General features: G+C 57.7%; 1 protein-coding gene across 1 annotated transcript; it reads right to left on the bottom strand.

Annotated features, from left to right (window-relative positions):
• Positions 1 to 2,303: 2,303 nt before the first annotated feature.
• On the bottom strand, positions 2,304 to 7,660 carry LOC128820927 (uncharacterized). Its single transcript, XM_054001768.1, has 15 exons — positions 7,394 to 7,660; positions 6,937 to 7,001; positions 6,344 to 6,492; positions 5,667 to 6,021; positions 5,441 to 5,580; positions 5,216 to 5,353; positions 5,115 to 5,165; positions 4,826 to 5,030; positions 4,512 to 4,652; positions 4,141 to 4,317; positions 3,852 to 4,007; positions 3,591 to 3,692; positions 3,242 to 3,344; positions 2,913 to 2,969; positions 2,304 to 2,622 (listed from the first exon to the last, which is right to left on the bottom strand). The coding sequence occupies exons 1-15, from the start codon at positions 7,512 to 7,514 to the stop codon at positions 2,423 to 2,425; spliced, it is 2,160 nt and encodes a 719-aa protein (XP_053857743.1). The 5' UTR covers positions 7,515 to 7,660; the 3' UTR covers positions 2,304 to 2,422.
• Positions 7,661 to 16,808: the final 9,148 nt, after the last annotated feature.

Below are 16,808 nucleotides of genomic sequence, written 5' to 3'. Positions count from 1 at the left end.
CCTGGGGGCACTGATGGACAGCAGGCTGGACATGAGCCAGCAGTGTGCCCAGGTGGCCAAGAAGGCCAATGGCTCCTGGCCTGGATCAGGAATGGTGTGGCCAGCAGGAGCAGGGCAGTGATTCTTCCCCTGTACTGGGCACTGGTTGGGCAGCACCTCGAGTGCTGTGTCCAGTTCTGGGTCCCCAATTTAGGAAGGACATGGAGGGGCTGGAGCATGTCCAGAGAAGGGCAACAAGGCTGGTGTGGGCTCTGCCACACGAGTCCTGTGAGGAGCAGCTGAGGGAGCTGGGGTTGTTTATCCTGGAGAATAGAAGGCTCAGGGGAGACAAGGCGGTGTCAGGGCACAGGTTGGACTTGATGATCTCCAAGGTCTTTTGTAACCTGGCTGGTTCTGTGATTCTCTGAAACCACCCTTGGAGCAGTTGCAGGAGGAGCCCTGGGCCTCCTCTTCAGAAGCTGCAGCAGCCCAGGTCCCTCAGCTTCTCCTCACAGCCCCAAAGCCCGCTCTGGGCACGGCCAGCATGGCCTGGGCACCGCGGGCGGCTGGGACAAGGGGACAGGAGCCTTCAGCTGAGGGGCACTTTCTGGTTTCTCTCCTTGCAGCCGGGCTCTGCGGGTGCTGAGGCTGTTCTGGGCTCTGCCAGAGCTCTGCTGGGCACAGCACCGGGCCAGAATCAGCCCAAGAAGCAATGGTGTGACCTGCAGCACAGACTTGCTTGAGCATTTCAGCAACACAGCTCAAATTTGCAGAGTGTACACCTCCAAGGGAAAACATGCCACCAGCCAAAAAATAAACTTGTTCAATACTTTTCTGAGATGAAATCAATCTGGGATGACCCCAAATGACATTTTACAGCTTGCTCAAGCTGTAGCTCAGGCCTTCTCTGAACAGTTCTCTCCCTCACCTGCATTTTACTTCCCAACTGCTCCCACTTTTCCCCCAGTGAGTTCCCAGCCTGTGGCAGTCTCCATCACACTGTTGCCTTCCTTGATGTGCCTCACCACGAGGAAGGCTGAGCCCCCAGCTTAGGGACTCATCCTGACACTGGCTGAGGAGCACCAATGTCTCAGAGGTCTGGTTGGATTTTACTGGCATTCAGAGCTGCTCTCCAGCCCTCAGCTCTCCGCACTGCTGAGTTCCCACTCCCTTTTCCTTGTCCTTTCAGCAGGATGAGCTCTGTGAATCCCCTTGGGCCTCCCCACTCTTCCCAGCCCATGCACCCACCTCAGTTAGGCTGAAGCTGCAGCTTCTCTGTCTCCTCTGGCACACCAGTCCAGTCCCCTGTGCGGGGAGCCCCAGCCCCAGAGCGCAGCACCCAACAGTGCCGTCCGGGCTGGAGCAGCTGCCCTGCAGCCCTGGCTTGGCTCTTGGTGGCAAGGGAATGCTCCCTGTTTGCAGCTGTCCCTGCAGGATGGCCCCAGGGCAGAGCCCAGCTCCCACTGCAGCCCTGAAGCTTGGGGCAGACAGTGGTCCCAGAGCTGAGGTTCATGGGGAGCACCCGCAGCTGTGCCTGGCACTCTGTTGCCGTGTGTCACAGTGCAGGCTGCCTTGTACTGGGTGAATGGACCAGCCCCTGCTTTGACTGACAGGGGCCTCGCCCATCACATCTCTCCCAAGGCTGCAGACATTTCACAGGCCAGAATCTGAAGGGGGGCAGAGGTCAGACCAGTGAAATTATCCAGACTGGCTTTTTCAAAGGCCCCTTAGAAGGAAGGGCTTGAGCACAAACCCTCTCTGATTGCCCCATGAACATCGGGCTGAGTGGTCTCTTTGGCTCCAACCCACTTTCCTTCTCGAGCCAACGTTACCCACTGCCTCCCACATCCCCCCCGTGCCTTCCCACTGCCTTGTCCTGTCAGGGCTTTCGCAGCCCCTCATCCCTTGGTGGCCCCATACCCTCAGGGTCTCCCTCAGCCCGGCCAACCTGCCCGGCAGCAGCGCCGCAGCCCCACAGGAGCTCCCGAGGAGCCCCATCCAGAGGCACCTCGGAGCCCTTAGCAATGCAGCCAGCAACACACGGGCAGGAGGACACAGATGGTGGTTCCTGCCTGGGACAGGGCTTGTGGCCATCTCCAGGCACCGGTCTCACAGGGATCCCTGGAACTCCGGCCCCTGCCCACCGGCTCTGTTGGCAGCACAAAGGCTTCAGCAGAACCACCAAAGGCCAAGGGGCTTCTGGCCATTTTCCCTGCAAGCCTGCACGTGCCTGGGCAGCTTACTGAGCCCAGGCACCCTTTGCTCCCTCTTCCCCTATGCCCTGCAGAGCCTGGGCAGCAAAAGAAAGATCCTGGGAGTCTGTCTATTACAACACATCCTATATTTCTATGCTACAGAAAAGTAAAAAGAATGAAAGAACAATCTTGAAGAAATTAAACACTCCTGCTGGCTCAGGTGGCCCCAGCAGACAGAGCCTCTGGGATCAGCACTCTGCACAGCTCCAGCAGCGCAGCCAGCCGAGCCCCAAGAGACGAGGCCGTGTCCTCCATGCCCTGCGGAGCTGATCATGCAGGCTGTCCAAGAGGGAATATCCAGCTCTCTCTACTGCCTGGAGGATGTACAACGTTTGAATTGCCAGGCTTCCAACGGCGACGCTGATGTCATTTGCCGTGCCTTCAAGGGCTGAAAGAGAGAGCAACAGAGCCATGGTCAGATCCCGGATCTGAGGGGACCCGAGGAGACCTCCCTGCCAGGGCCATCCCAGCCGGCTCCGGCCATGGCCAGCAGGGAATAAGGGACAAATGGGATCAGCCCGAAGCTGCTGGCCACAAATCCCCCAGGTGGCCCTGAAATCTCCGTGTGCTCTGCCCACGCCGCCCCTCGTCCGCGCAGGGAGCAGAGCCCTGCGCAGCCGGGGCACGGCTTGCAGCTCCCCCGCCAGCCCCCGCTGACAGCCCGCTGCCCTCACTCACCCTCACAGATGAGCTGGAGCTCTTCCTTCTTCCCCCTCAGCTGCCGCCCGGCCATCCCTGCCAACACAGAGCCCGTCACGGCCCAGCGGCACAGCTCCCTGCCAGCGGCGCTGCCAGCCCTGTGGCCACACGGCCTCCTGGCCCGGCAGGGCTCAGCCGGGCCCTTGCCGCACGCTGCCGCCCAAGGGCACGGCTGCGAGAGGGCGGCAGCAGCGCCCAGGCCAGCCGGGGCTCCACCCCGCCGGGCCCGGATGGCGCTGCCGGGGCAGCAGGCGGGGCTGGGGCCGAGCTGCGGCGGGGCGGGGAGGGAGCCCGGCCTCGCGGCTCACCCAGGAACCTGATGGCCGCCTCTCGCAGGGGCTCCTCTGGGCTCTCCAGGTAGGGCATGGCCTGGCGCAGGTGCTCGGCCGCTCTGCTGCTGTCGTCTGCCAGCTGGAGAGAGCGGCAGGAGGGAGGGGTTGGCGCGGGCTCAGCCCCTGGGCCGGGCACTCCCTGCGCCCAGCCCCAGCCTCCCCTGCCCGCACCGCCGTGAGCTCGGGCCCACAGGAGCCTGGAGAAGAGCCCGCGCCGCCTCTGGCTGCAGCAGCGGGCAGGGGCACAGCTGCCAGCCCCGCACACTGAGCACCGCGCTCAGGGGGGTTCTCCTGCCTGAGGCTGGCACTTCCAGACCATCCTTACCAGGCACTCGGTGAACTTCCACAGCCTCTTCTTCTTCACCACTTTTTCCAGATCCCTCCTCTTCAGGAGCTGGGCCACACAAAGCAGCGTTTCCTGAGAAGCCTGGAGAGCAGCAGAGACACGGAGATGGCCCCACAGCCCAGGGCGCAGGACCTGTGTCCCTGTGCCAAGGCCTGGAGGAGGCTGCAGCCCAGCAGGCGCCAGGGCAAGAGGCAGCTGAGCCGCCTCCCAGGGGGACAGCAGCAGCCCACGAGTCCTCACCTGTGCCACACGCCCATCCTCGTCATGGCAGTGGAAGAAGAGTGGCAGCAGGCTCTGGCGCACATGCGTCTTCAGGGCCTTTTTGTCCTTTTCCAGTGGAAGAGACACCAATGTTTGGAAGAGCAGGATGGAGAGCAGCTGCACCTGGCTATTGTCCTGTATGAAAGGAAGAAAAAAAGACCTGAGCATCGGCTGCATGGGGCTCAGCTTGGCTCAGGCCTGGAAATCCACAGGGCACAAAGTGTCCGGGCAGCAGCCAGTGGCTGTGGCTGGAGGCAGCGAGCCTTACGTGGTCAAAGAGTGGCAGGAGCGCCTCAACCAGCTGCAGTGCAATGGAGCTGCCTATCAGCATGTCCTTGTCCCGGGAGATAAAGCTGAGGAGCGTGACTGTCATGCTAACTATCTCTCCATCTGCATCGCACAGGAGCTCCACAAGACTTTCAGTCAGGCTCCCCATTTTTTCACTCTGTGCGGAACACAAGTTTGTGAAACGCCATCCTGCTGCCGCAGGGCCTAGAGGCCAAAGGGCTGTTGCGGAGCACTTGGGCAGCTGAAGCAGGAGGCAGGAGAGCTGGGAGCAGCTGCCCCAGTGCCTAAAGCCCAGCAAAGCCCAAGCGACTGCATTCCCGAGCGCAGCCTCAGCCGCTGCCCCCTTCTCACCATCGAGGGATTGTCAATGAGCTTGAGAAGGGCCCTGAGCGCCAGGCGACGCCTGTCCCTGCACTTGCTGTGCAGGTGCCTTGACAAGATTTGCAGGACTCTGTTAGCACTGCCTCCACTCAAGTTCAGGCACTCGAGGACCTGAAACGCACAGGGCAGTGACAGGGGACCCGGCCGGCAGGAGCCCGGAACCGCACAGGGCTGGGCCCAGGCAGCAGCACAGGGCGTGGGCACCCGTCCCAGGCAGCTGCGGCTACGAGAGGACAGAGAGCTGGGAGGCAGCTGAGTGAGGCAGCGCTGGCCATCAGGCTCACCTCCACAAGGAACGCCAGGGCGGGCAGCTCCCAGCGTGGCTCCAGTGTGTTGAGCAGCTGGAGCAGGTAGCGAGCGATCCGGGAGCACAAGGGGATGGAGACACGGGATATCTCCCTGGCAGGAGAAAAAGTAACCAAGACTTTGGGCCGGGGGACAAACCTCTCCCAGGACGGACTCACAGAGGTCTGGTCTTTCCCCAGCATCCTGCAAGGGGCTCTGGGCTATTTGGGAGGCGGCTCCTTGTGTGTACCCTCCTCTGCCAGCCTTTTCCAGTCTGCTTGGCTGTACCTCGGTGACAAGGCCCTCTGGCCCACGACCACTGGGACTCTGTGGGGCACCCTGGGCACAGAGCACAAATGTCAGAGGCAGCGGGGAGAAGGGGGTCTCACCTGGCCAGCAGACCCACAGCATAGTGGTGGGTGTCAGCACACAGCAGCGTGTCCCAGCCACGCTTGCGTTCCATTGCCAGCACCACATCCTCGTGCTCCATTTGGCAGAGCAGGGACTTCAGGGTCCGCACTGCAAACCTGCGTGCAGAGCAAAGCCCAGGTCATGCTGGGAGCACTGGCTCCTGCCCAGGGATGTGGCAGGGACAGAGGAGTGGGATGGAGTACCTGTTGGGGCTGGTGGCAAGGCCGTATTGCTGCTGGCATCCCTTCCAGAAGGTATCGACCTCCTCTGGCATATCCAGAGTGCTGAAGAACACTTGGAAGAGCAGATGCACAAGTAGGTGGGGGAAATACACTGTCACCATCTGTGGGACACAGGGCACCTGGAGGATCTCCCACATCACCACAGTTGCCTGCAAAGGACAAAGCCCCCCGAGACAGCGCTCAGTGCCAAGGTGTCCGTGTGGCAGGGCCCGAGCACGGGAGGGAGAGGCCCGGAGAGACGCAGGGGGAGCAGCGGGCCTGGTGCCCCTGAAGCTGCCCCGAGGCCAGGTTTCAGCCCAGCGCCTGAGGCAGGGAGATGCAGTGGGGCAAGGAGGATGGAGAGCTGCTGGACAGGTGGCCTTGGGGCCAGCAAAGGCCAGTTGCAGAAACTCACAGCCAGGACAAAGACACCAGTTTTGCCCCCATCAGAGGTGAACGTGCTGTGCTCTGGCCAACTCCCCAGCACATCGAGGAGTATCAGCTGCACTGGCTCGGCAGTCCTGGGAGAGCACATGATGCTCTTCCACATGGTGAAAGCAGCTCTGCGGGGTTAGAGCTCTGTCTCAGTGGGGTCTGGGACACAGCACCGTGACCTGGGCAGCAGCAGGGACCTGAGCTGGCTGCCAGCTCTGCCTCTGCCCACTGCCCCTCACCACCAGCGCCCAGGCAGCCCAGGCCTGTGGGGACAGGCCCCTGAGGGGCAGCGAGGGAGCATGGCAGCAGGCTCGGGGGCTGAGGTGCCAGGGCTGGCAAAGGGAGCAGCCAGAGGGCCCTGGGGACTCTCTGTTGGTCAGACATCTGGCACAGGCTGTACAGGCTGATGGGCTGGGGAGCCGTGAGCCCTCTGGGCAGGTGGCCCCATACCTGTCACAGGATGGGGCCACACACAGGAGTGTCATTACTACATCAGCAGGCTGTTCTTCAGTGAGATCCAGCAGGGCCTTGTTCAGCCTCTGCTCAGCAAACTGATTGTCCATGAGCCACTCGTGGATGTACCTCACCATGGCGGGCACCTGGAGAATGCACGGGGAGACTTGGAAAGCTGCCAGAGGGAGGAATGTCCCCAGCTTCCCCAGAGAAGTGCTTCCCTTCCCACCACACTGCCATGGCCTCAAAGGCTTCCAGTGACCAGCGGACGTGGCTTGGGAGGCCAAGCAATTCCTGGGAGGATCAAACCCTCAAACCACAGGCCGCTTATTTGCTTTGGATTGCAAAACCCCTCCTCTATGAGCATATTCCAGCGGGGCAGCACAGGTCTTGGTTTTGAAGGTGTGTGAATATGCTCTGAGCCCTTTGCCCATGGTGCTGGTCTCTTCCTCCTGAATCCTCTTGATGAATTTGCAAACAGGTGTAGGAGAAGGGCAGGAAGCCAGGGATGTTCCACGGAATGACCCAAGCGCGGTGCTCGGCTGAGCGGTGCCAGCAGGCCCAGCCCAGGTGGGGATGGCTGCAGGTACCTCCACTGTTCTGCGGAAGAGGCCACGGGCGGGGTCCTGCTCTTGTGTGCGGTCCACGGCTGCATCTGGCAAAGAGCGAGCGCAGCCAGAGCTGAGGGGCTGCGGGAGAGGCCGGAGAACACAGCCCAGCCCTGAGCTCCCCAGGCAGGGACAGCCCCGGGATGCCCCAGGGGATGGAGCACGGCCGCTGCGGGGTGTCTGCCCGGCCCCTCTTCTGTCCTGTCCGTGGGCATGTCCCCAGGGGATGGGATGGGATGGGATGGGATGGGATGGGATGGGATGGGATGGGATGGGATGGGATGGGATGGGATTGCATGGGATGCCATGGGATGCCATGGGATGCCATGGGATGGGATGCCATGGGATGGGATGCCATGGGATGGGACGCAGTGGGATGGGATGGAATGGTGCCAAGCTGGCTGCAGGCACCAACACTAAGCCCAGCTCTGCCACTCACCCTCCTGTAGAGTCTTGAACCGCACCACCTCTTTGATCTCCTCTACTGGGGCAACTCCAGGGCCTTCTTCCTCCTCCTGCACCCAGGCCAGCTTGGGCCCTCTCAGGGATCTCTGCTCCATGGCAGTGACTGGATTTGAGGCTATTTGCAGGAGAGATGCCTCGGAAAAGCTCCGAGTCAGCAAGTCCTGCAGTCGTGCCTGGAAGGCACCTTCAAGAGAGAAGCCTCAGGAAGGCTACAGGACAGCAAGTCCTGCACTCTGGTCTTGAGGGCTGCTGCCACAAGGACAGGAGACTCCTGTCAAGGATTGATTGTGGTCAGGACTCGAGGGCACCAGTGGCAAGGATAGGAGATGCCTCCGGGGCACCGAGTCCCACGGTCTGCCCTCAAGGGCACCTGCAGAAGAGAAGCCTCAGGAAGGCCACAGGTCACCAAGTCCTGTGGTCTGGCCTCGAGGACAGCTGCAGGAATAACGCCTGGGAAAAGCTCCGGGTCAGACACGAACGAGTGCGCTGTGCGGGGGCTCCTCACGGCACCGCTCTGTCCCGTCCTGTCCCGTCGCGTGCTCCAAGCACTCTGGCGTGGTCTTGTCACCGCCAGCTCCTATGTCACCCTGTGTCACAAAGGGCCCTTGGACACGCTGTCCCGTTCCATGACACGGTGACCACGCAGCACCGTGTCACAAAGGGCCCCTGCAAACACTGCCCCCTGCCCTGGGGCCACCCCTGACCCACCCAAAGTGGCCCATGTTGGAAGGAATTCCTCACGCCAAGTGTCTAAGACAGCCCGACAGGGTCTTTAGGAATGGCTGAAACCATCAGCAAACGCTGCCCTGCTCTGCGGGCTCAGGGCAGCAGAAGGAGCCCCCAGGGCTGCCGACGCAGCTGTGCTGGGAAGGGCACGGGGCCTTCCACAGAAGCTGGCACGGCCTCCTTGGGACACGTCCCGGCTGGTGGCCATCCTAAACCCGCGGGTGTGACACAGACAAGGCACGTGTGGGCCAGGGCACCAATGCTGCTTGGACCCCTGGGGCCCGGGGAGCGCTGACATCAGCAGGTGTGGCAGAGTCTCTGCCCAAGCAGACCTGCCACCCCCCGGGTCCTGGCAGCGCTGGTGCCCTTCTCCTGCCCCAGAGACCTGTGCCCGTGGGGGGCTTCTGTGCCAGAGGGAGCCAAAGCCCGCGTGCATTGGGGACTGCGCTCCTGCCTGCAGGGGCTCTTGGCAGGAGCACCTGGAGCAACTGCTGGCAACACTTGGTCTCTGTCAGAAGCTCTTATTCCGTGCTGAAATTATTTTCTCATTGAAGTTCTTGCCTTCTGCACAAAAACACCTTAGTGGCCAAGGCACGGAAGAATCTGGCAAATAAGAATCCTCAGTTCAGGAAAGCTTTCCTTCCCATTGTTCAACTCAAGTAGTTCCAAAAAATTGCAAACTTCCCAAATTAATTGGGATGGCCTGAGGAGGTGAAGATTTGGAATTTTGCTTCCCATCTCAAAGCAGCAACTCATTTGCCTTAACCTCATCCACTGAGAGTCACTTTACAGAACCTAACACTACACAAAAAAAGGGCAAAAACAAGGGCCATTCTTTGGTTTTCTATGAAGGGATGATAATATCCTAATTCTCTTAAGGAATAAAAGCTCTCAAGAAATCAAAGTCTACTCAGTGGTACAAAAGTAGCCCAAAGAAATGAGTAGATGGCAAAAGGGCGAATCCTCCCCCTGGTACAGATATCTAAGTGGCCAGTAAAGTGCAGCTCTCTCCTCTTGTTCCCTGCAGCAGAATCAGGAGCATGAAGAGGAAAAGTCACAGATATTCTTTCTGCACTCCCTAACCAAAGCTATGCCAAAGCACAGATGCTGCCTTCCAACTGACACAAATTCCAGCCTAGACCTCTCCCCTTCCACACAACTCCTTCTCCAACACCCCACCAGCACCAACCCCCCCAAACTCCTGCACAGAAGCCCTCAACACCCTGCCAGGAGCCCCAGCTGTCCCCGTCCCTCCACAGAGCTTTCCCAGCCTCCAGCAGACGCCCTGGTTCCCTGCAGGTGCCGTGGGATGGCACTCAGGAGGATCTGCTCCAAGGCCTTCCCCTGGAGCAAGCTCAGGCTGCCAGGCCTATGGTTCCTGGATCATCCTTCCCACCGAGCCTTCCTGTGCACAGCTGTTCCATTTGCACCTTTGTGCTCAGCTCGGACTTCTCCACTGAACCACGAGTGCTGGGGAAGGATGGAGAGCAGCCTGGCAAGCTCTTTCTCCAGCTCCCTCTTTACTCTCAGGGAGGTAGAACATTCCACAGGAAAGCAACTGCTGCCACAAGGAGCGGGTGGCCTCAGGCACCTTTGGCAAGGAAACAAGGCCTTTGTTTGACAGAAGGAAGCACAAGCAATTCACATGAGTAAACAAGTAATGAGCACAGACATACCGAAGTATTTAGCACCAGTTAGCATAAGAAAAACCTGGCAGGCCTAACTTGACCTGAGAGTGACTTGACAAAAAGCTTTAGCCATAGTCTACCAGAAGAACTAAGGGCAGGTGTGGAGTCAGCCCTGTGCAGGGAAGCCATGAGGAAGACTTTGTGCTGCTTTGGGGCATGGAGACGGCTCCTGGCCAGGGCCTGGACATCAGCTTCAAGTACAGCAATCTGACACAATGTATTTCTAACCCCCTGCCTATCGAATCACCTCAGCAGTGTAAAGATGGATGGTATGTTTGATACAATTGCTACATCAACCCCCTGAAATTTATAGGTGGTGGAGAAACATTTCAGTGGGTGCAGACCCCTGCCCTCCTGCCAGGTCAGTAAAAGGGCTTTTGGCAGACAGTGCATTTGTCTGCCGATTTCTTTGAATAAGGGAGACCCCTCAGGACTGCTGTATCCTGAGGGAACACCGTTGGCCTTGACCTGTAGGCACCTGCACAAGCTTAAAATCAGCTGCCCCAGCTTGCAGGACCTCTCTTGGCCAGCATCCTGACGTGGATGCAGGACTGCTGCGAGGCACTGCTGGGACCCAGCGGGACGGGACCGGCTGTCTCGTGTCCACGTAGCACCCCCTGACACAGCCAGGGTCATCCCAAAACCAGAGAAACGCTCACGTGTCAGCACAGGGGAGCAAGGAGCACTGGGCTCCTCTCAGGGTATCTCAGCTGGGCTGGCTCCACAACACAGCCCCATTTTAAGGCCTGCTGATGCCCAGCTGCCAGAAATGCCTACCTTGCTCTCTCCAAGATGCACAGGGAGAGCCAATGAGCAGGACACCTTGGGAGGCAAACCTTCCCAGCCTTTTCTGAGGCCAGGGACACACCAAGATCAAACAAGACTCTCCACGCTGCGTGGTCCACACAGCCCAGCTCTGTGCTGGCCCTGGGCCACAGCAGCATCCACCAAGCAAGAGGCAAATGCATATTGCCAAGAGTTGAAACGCAGCAGACAGGGAAGATGTGAAAAGTGTGTGCATAAAGGCCTTTTAATTCACAGCTCTCAAAGAGAGCTTTGGGGCTCGTGGCTGGACAGAGGCGCTCCTGCTCACACCTCTGTCCAAAGGTGTGGGAGGGGTCCCCGCCCTCCCTTGGGAGGCAACTTCAATATAGCCAAAAGTTGTCAATCACATGCTGTTTCCCTCCCCAGTTGAGGCTGTCTGTCAAAGCTTAACACACTCCCCAGTTCTAGAAAGTTCTTCTGTTCTGTTAATCCCATTGGACCCTGTTAGAATGCCACTCCTCTCCTGTATCCCGATTGGTTCATTACATATCACCCCATCCCGTCTCCTCCCCTCTATCCTTTACCCATTGGTTGATTTGTCCCCTAGCCACTCCTATCCCTCTGCCCTTATATTCTCGGTCCCGCCCTTGTACTGGGCTCCCCAGAGTCAGCCTTCCCTTCGAGAGGTTGCTGTTCCTTGCCTTCTCCTCCTGCTCTCTCCTACAATAAACCTCTCGGATCCTGCTGCTCGGGAGACGTCTCGTCTTTATTTGGTGGAGCTTTCCGGGTTTCATCTACCCCTCCCTGCGGACCGGCCAGCCGAGGATCACTCCCCGGACTGGCTGGGAACCCAGGGAACCCCCGGAGGACCTAAATTTTATACAATTGGCGCCTCGAACACGGTGATCGCTGCCCCGGTCTCCGACGAGCGTCTCCTGCCGTGTGAGGATCTGTGACCCTGCGCTGTGGGACTACAAGCGCCGTTCGCCGCCAATCCCAGGAGTAGCTGTTCTTCTGTTTTAAGAAGACTCCTATCTCCTGGATCTGCTGACAAGTCGTGGATATCCGACCCTGCAGCTTCAAGGGAAGCCCCGGATTCCACGACACCAGCAGAGCTCCACTACCCCGCCTCAGCTTTTCTTTTCGCCACGTCGTAGTTGGGTGAGTGCAGCTGCTCGAGGAGAGCAGCCGACACAGGCTCTTATCCTTTCCTTTTTTCCTTTGCTCGGGTGGGGATTCTCTTCTGCAGCAAGGAGATGGGTAACCGCCTCTCCCCTGCAAGACGAGACTTTTATTGCCAAGTTAAAGCTACCCTTCAGTTGGGGAATGTTTCTTTTAATAAGCGGGTCCTTAAATCTTTTGTTATTTTCATTTTTGATCATTTTCCAGATGCCTCTACTGAGGATGTTCTTTCTATTTCATTCTGGGGAAAAGTTGGGCGTTATATTTATGATTTACAAGTTTCTGGGAATTTTAGGGTCGGGAGATTTTTTCCTATTTATGATATTATTTTTAATTTAGTTAAACAAAAAGGGGAAAGTTCGGGTCCCAGTTTTCCTACCCCTTATTCCGCCCCCCTCGCTCCTAACCCCATTTCCCCTAAGGGTGGATCGGGAGATAGATCCTGCCAAAATAAGGCACAGGGTTGCCACCGTCTCCCTGCTGCCTCCCGTTCCACTCTGTCCTTCTCTTGTGCTGGGACTGGCCACCCCAGCACGAGCCCTATCCATTCCCTCGATCCTCATGCCCCCAACCCCAGTTTTACTCTCAGTTCCAGTTCTGTTTTAATAACACCTCAAAATGGCGGCGGCCTCGTGGCCGATTGCCCTGAGACACAAAATGGCGCCTCCTCCTCCTCAACCCCTCCGGTTCCCGCCACTTTACCATCTCCGCCCCCTTCGTCGGTTGCCGCCCCCGCGTCGGGTCCCGCCCCCCATCACGCGTCGATCTCGGTGACGTCGGGACCCTCCCACCCTGCCTCCCTAGCCACACCCCTGGGCGGGCCCCTGGTGGGTGGGACAGGCCTACCAGAAGGCCACGCCCCAGTAGGTGGGTCAGGCCATGCCCCAGTGGGTGGGTCAGGCCACGCCCCCTCTCCTGCCACTTCCGGTTCCCACGCTACCGGAACTGGAAGTAGGCCTTGCCGGAAGCAGGCCATCTTGGCCTGCAGGGTCTCTCATAATCAGGACCCACCGGCAAGGGAGAGGCTTCGAGCCCTAGCCTGTCCTGCCTCATCTTCAGAAGAGGATGAGGACAGTGACGACCCCCGGCCAACAACCAAGCCAGGGGAGGGCTGGGCCCGGATAAGAGCCAAGGCCATTAGGGATGGGGACCTAGATCTCGCCAGGGATCTAGGCCCAATCGCGGCTCCGGTTAGGCTCAAGAGGGGGAAGGAACCGCGGTGGGAACAGCTGCCATATACGGAGGTGAAGGAATTGAGGAAGGCAGCCAAGGACTATGGGAGAAATTCCCCGTTTTTTAAAAACATATTGGACCTTACTTTTACTGGACATACTTTGGTGCAGCATGACATTCGATATATAGCGAAGGCTCTGCTGTCCCCCACAGAATTTCTTCTGTGGGAAATACATTGGAAAAAGCTATTAAAACCTATTCTAACCAAATACGACCTTAAGGAGGTGCTGGGAGATGGCGTCGAGGGCCTGGAGGCACTGGCAGGGGAAGGGGAATTTAGTAAACCAGAAGATCAGATCCTCCTTCCCGACAATCTGCTAACTGACATCCGAGAAGCTGGGAAGGAGGCCCTACTAAAAATACCTGATGGAACCACCCCTCTCCAGAACTTCACATCCATCCTCCAGGGCCCTGATGAGACTTTTATTAAGTATATTGACAGGTTAAAGGAGGCTATAGACTGGCAGATTGAGAACGTCGAGGCCCGAGAAGAACTGCTGCGCAAGATGGCCTTGACCAACGCTAACCCGGAGACAAAGAAGATCCTGCGAGCTCTCCCCCAGGATCCGGAGCCGACCATCGCCAAGATGGTCGAGGCGTGCACAAAAGCGGCATCGATGGAGCAGACTGTGGCGTTTGCGGTGAGCAGGGGTGTGGGGGAGGCAATGGTGGACCTCATGAACACGCGCTGCTTTGGCTGCGGCCAACTGGGCCATATACAAGCCAATTGCCCACACTGGCCACCAGAGAGGTCCTACCCTCATTATAACCCCTCCCCGAGACCCCCTTACAGGAATCCTCGTTATCATCGGCCGGGAAACGGGAGGCGGAGCGCGCTGAGGGGCCGCGCTACGACAACAAATGGCCCGTCCCAACGCCCTGCGCTGCCATCGCTCCCGAAGAACCACTGCCCCAACGGCACGTTTCTCCGGACATCCGCAGCCAGGAGGACGGGCTCCGGCTCTTCAGACGGACTCAACAACTGAACAGTGCCCGCCGCCAAGTCCTCCGGAGTTCTATCCACATCATGTTTCCGGATGAGGACTTAGTCCGTGTCCCGGTAGGATTCCTGCCGCCACCATACTGCGACCACCCCGTCACAGTGCTGTTCATCGGGGACTCCATCAGCACGCCGGACGACCTCACCATCATCCCGGAGGTCGTCTACTTCGAGCCAGGGGCAGAGCTCAACGTCTCCGTGGTGTGCCATCATCCTCCGTTCTCTCTGCCGAGAGGGTCTCCTTTAGCTCTGTGCTACATCTTACATCTGCACTTCAAGGACACTGGTTGCAACATTCTATCGGACTTTCCTACCGATCATATGCACTTCAATGACACTGGCTGCAACATTCTATCAGACTTTCCTACGGATCAAGACCCTTCTGCTTTCTTCATTCAGAACGTTAGCAGACAAAGACCAATTATTAAAACTACTTTTATCTTTCAGGGGAAAAACATTTCGTTGGACCTGATGGCAGACACCGGTGCGGACGTTACCATCGTCCCTCAGGCAGAGTGGCCGCGCGACTGGGAGTTAGTGTCCCCTTGTGGCACAATCTCCGGCGTGGGAGGAGCCGTCAATTCCCGACGCAGTAAGCACCTCGTGTGTGTAGAGGGGCCGGAGGGCCAGATTGCCACCATTCGGCCTTTTGTAGTTGCATCCAACATCAAATTATTAGGCAGGGACGTATTGTCCCAATGGGGTGCCCGTCTCGACATCCCTAGCCCTGCGTGGGATTTTTAGTCTGGGCCACTGCGGAGCGCACCTCCCCACCGCTTAATTGGAAAACTGATACACCAGTGTGGGTGGACCAGTGGCCCTTGCCAATCGAAAAACTTAATGCGCTCAACGAACTAGTAGAGGAGCAGGTGCGCCTGGGGCATTTAATACCTTCCACCAGCCCCTGGAACACACCTGTCTTTGTTATTAAAAAGCCCGGCAAAGACAGGTGGCGCCTGCTCCAAGACCTACGCAGGGTTAATGATGTTATTGAAGATATGGGACCCTTGCAACCGGGCCTTCCCTCTCCCTCTATGCTGCCCCGGGATTGGCAGCTCGCAATCCTTGATATCAAGGATTGTTTCTTCAACATCCCGTTATACCCCGGAGATGCTCCCAGGTTTGCGTTTTCGGTTCCCTCTATCAACCGAGGTGAGCCGTACAAACGGTATCAATGGACCACTCTGCCACAGGGAATGAAGAATTCCCCAGTGCTCTGCCAAACCTTTGTGGCACAGGTCCTTTCCCCAATTCGTTGCCTTTTTCCAGAGGCCATCATCCTTCACTATATGGATGATATTTTGATTTGTGCTGCTAGCTCAACATATCTACAAGCAGCCTTGGACAGGACCATTAAAGCCATTAAAGATGCGGGGTTTCAAATCGCAGAAGACAAGATCCAGCTGTCGTTCCCCTGGAAATACCTGGGCTTCCTGATTACGGGAAGGACCGTCGCGCCCCAGTCTCTTGTCATCAAGGACGACCCACGGACCCTGCGGGATTTGCAGCAGCTTTGCGGTACCATCACCTGGATTCAACCTCTCCTGGGGCTCACCACAGAGGAGCTGTCGCCACTTTTCCACCTGCTGAAAGGCGACGGCGACCTGGCATCCTCACGACATCTCACACCGGATGCCCGTGAGGCCTTGGAGAGAGTCGCAGCTGCTATCAAGTCCCGCCAGGCGCATCGGGTCACGCGGTCCCTCCCAATCCAGTGTGCCATCCTGGGTAAGTCCCCCAACTTACACGCCCTGCTATTCCAGTGGGACGACAGCCAGAGAGACCCACTCCTTATCATCGAGTGGCTGTTCCTCCCCCACCAACCCGCCAAGACAGTAACAACATTTCCTGAACTTATGTCTAAACTAATTATTAAGGCCCGCCAGCGCCTCCGGACCCTCGCAGGGTGTGACCCAGCATGCATCTATTTACCATTGAATTTGGACCAATTGGATTTCCTCTTAGAAACAAATGAAAATTTGCAGATTTCAGTAGACGGCTATCCTGGTCAAATTCTGATACATTATCCCAAGCATAAATTATTTAAAGACACTTTATATCTGGCTCCAAAAATTTTTAAAAGCAAAATACCACTAAAAAGTGCTCTCACGGTGTTCACTGATGGGTCGGGAAGATCCCACCAATCAGCGATCACTTGGAAGGACCCGGACAGTCAGAAGTGGGAATCTGACGTCCAAATAGTTCAGGGATCCCCCCAAATCGCTGAACTTGCAGCGGTTGTGAGAGCCTTCAGAAAATTCCAACAACCTTTCAATTTGGTAACTGATTCGGCATATGTAGCCGGGATAGCAGAGCGGGCCGAACATGCCCTGCTCAAAGAAATTCAAAACAAAACGCTCTATAGCTTGCTCTCAGAACTAATTTGGCTGATCTCCCACAGAGAGCAACCTTATCATATTTTGCATGTTAGGTCACACACAGACCTGCCGGGAGACATTACCGAGGGCAACCGGAGAGCGGACACTTTGGCCATGCTGGTGAACACCGCAAACTCAGCAGCTTTAGCACCCACCCTGCCAGATGTCCATATGCAGGCTAAGATGAGCCACGCCTTTTACCATCAGAATGCTCCAGCTCTATGCCGCCAATTTAAGATCTCTAAGGAGCAGGCGCGAGCCATCTTAGCCACCTGCCCCAACTGCCAGGCCCACGCATTACCATCAGTAGTGACGGGGGTTAACCCCCGGGGACTGGGGGCATTGGACATCTGGCAGACAGACATTACTCATTTTCCTTCCTTTGGGCGGCTCAAATATCTCCACGTGTCGGTGGAC

Source organism: Vidua macroura, chromosome 32, assembly GCF_024509145.1.
Source record: "Vidua macroura isolate BioBank_ID:100142 chromosome 32, ASM2450914v1, whole genome shotgun sequence".
In the NCBI taxonomy this organism is placed as follows: domain Eukaryota; kingdom Metazoa; phylum Chordata; class Aves; order Passeriformes; family Viduidae; genus Vidua; species Vidua macroura.
Note: the sequence above shows the minus strand (reverse complement) of the source record. Positions and strands in the feature narration are given on the sequence as shown.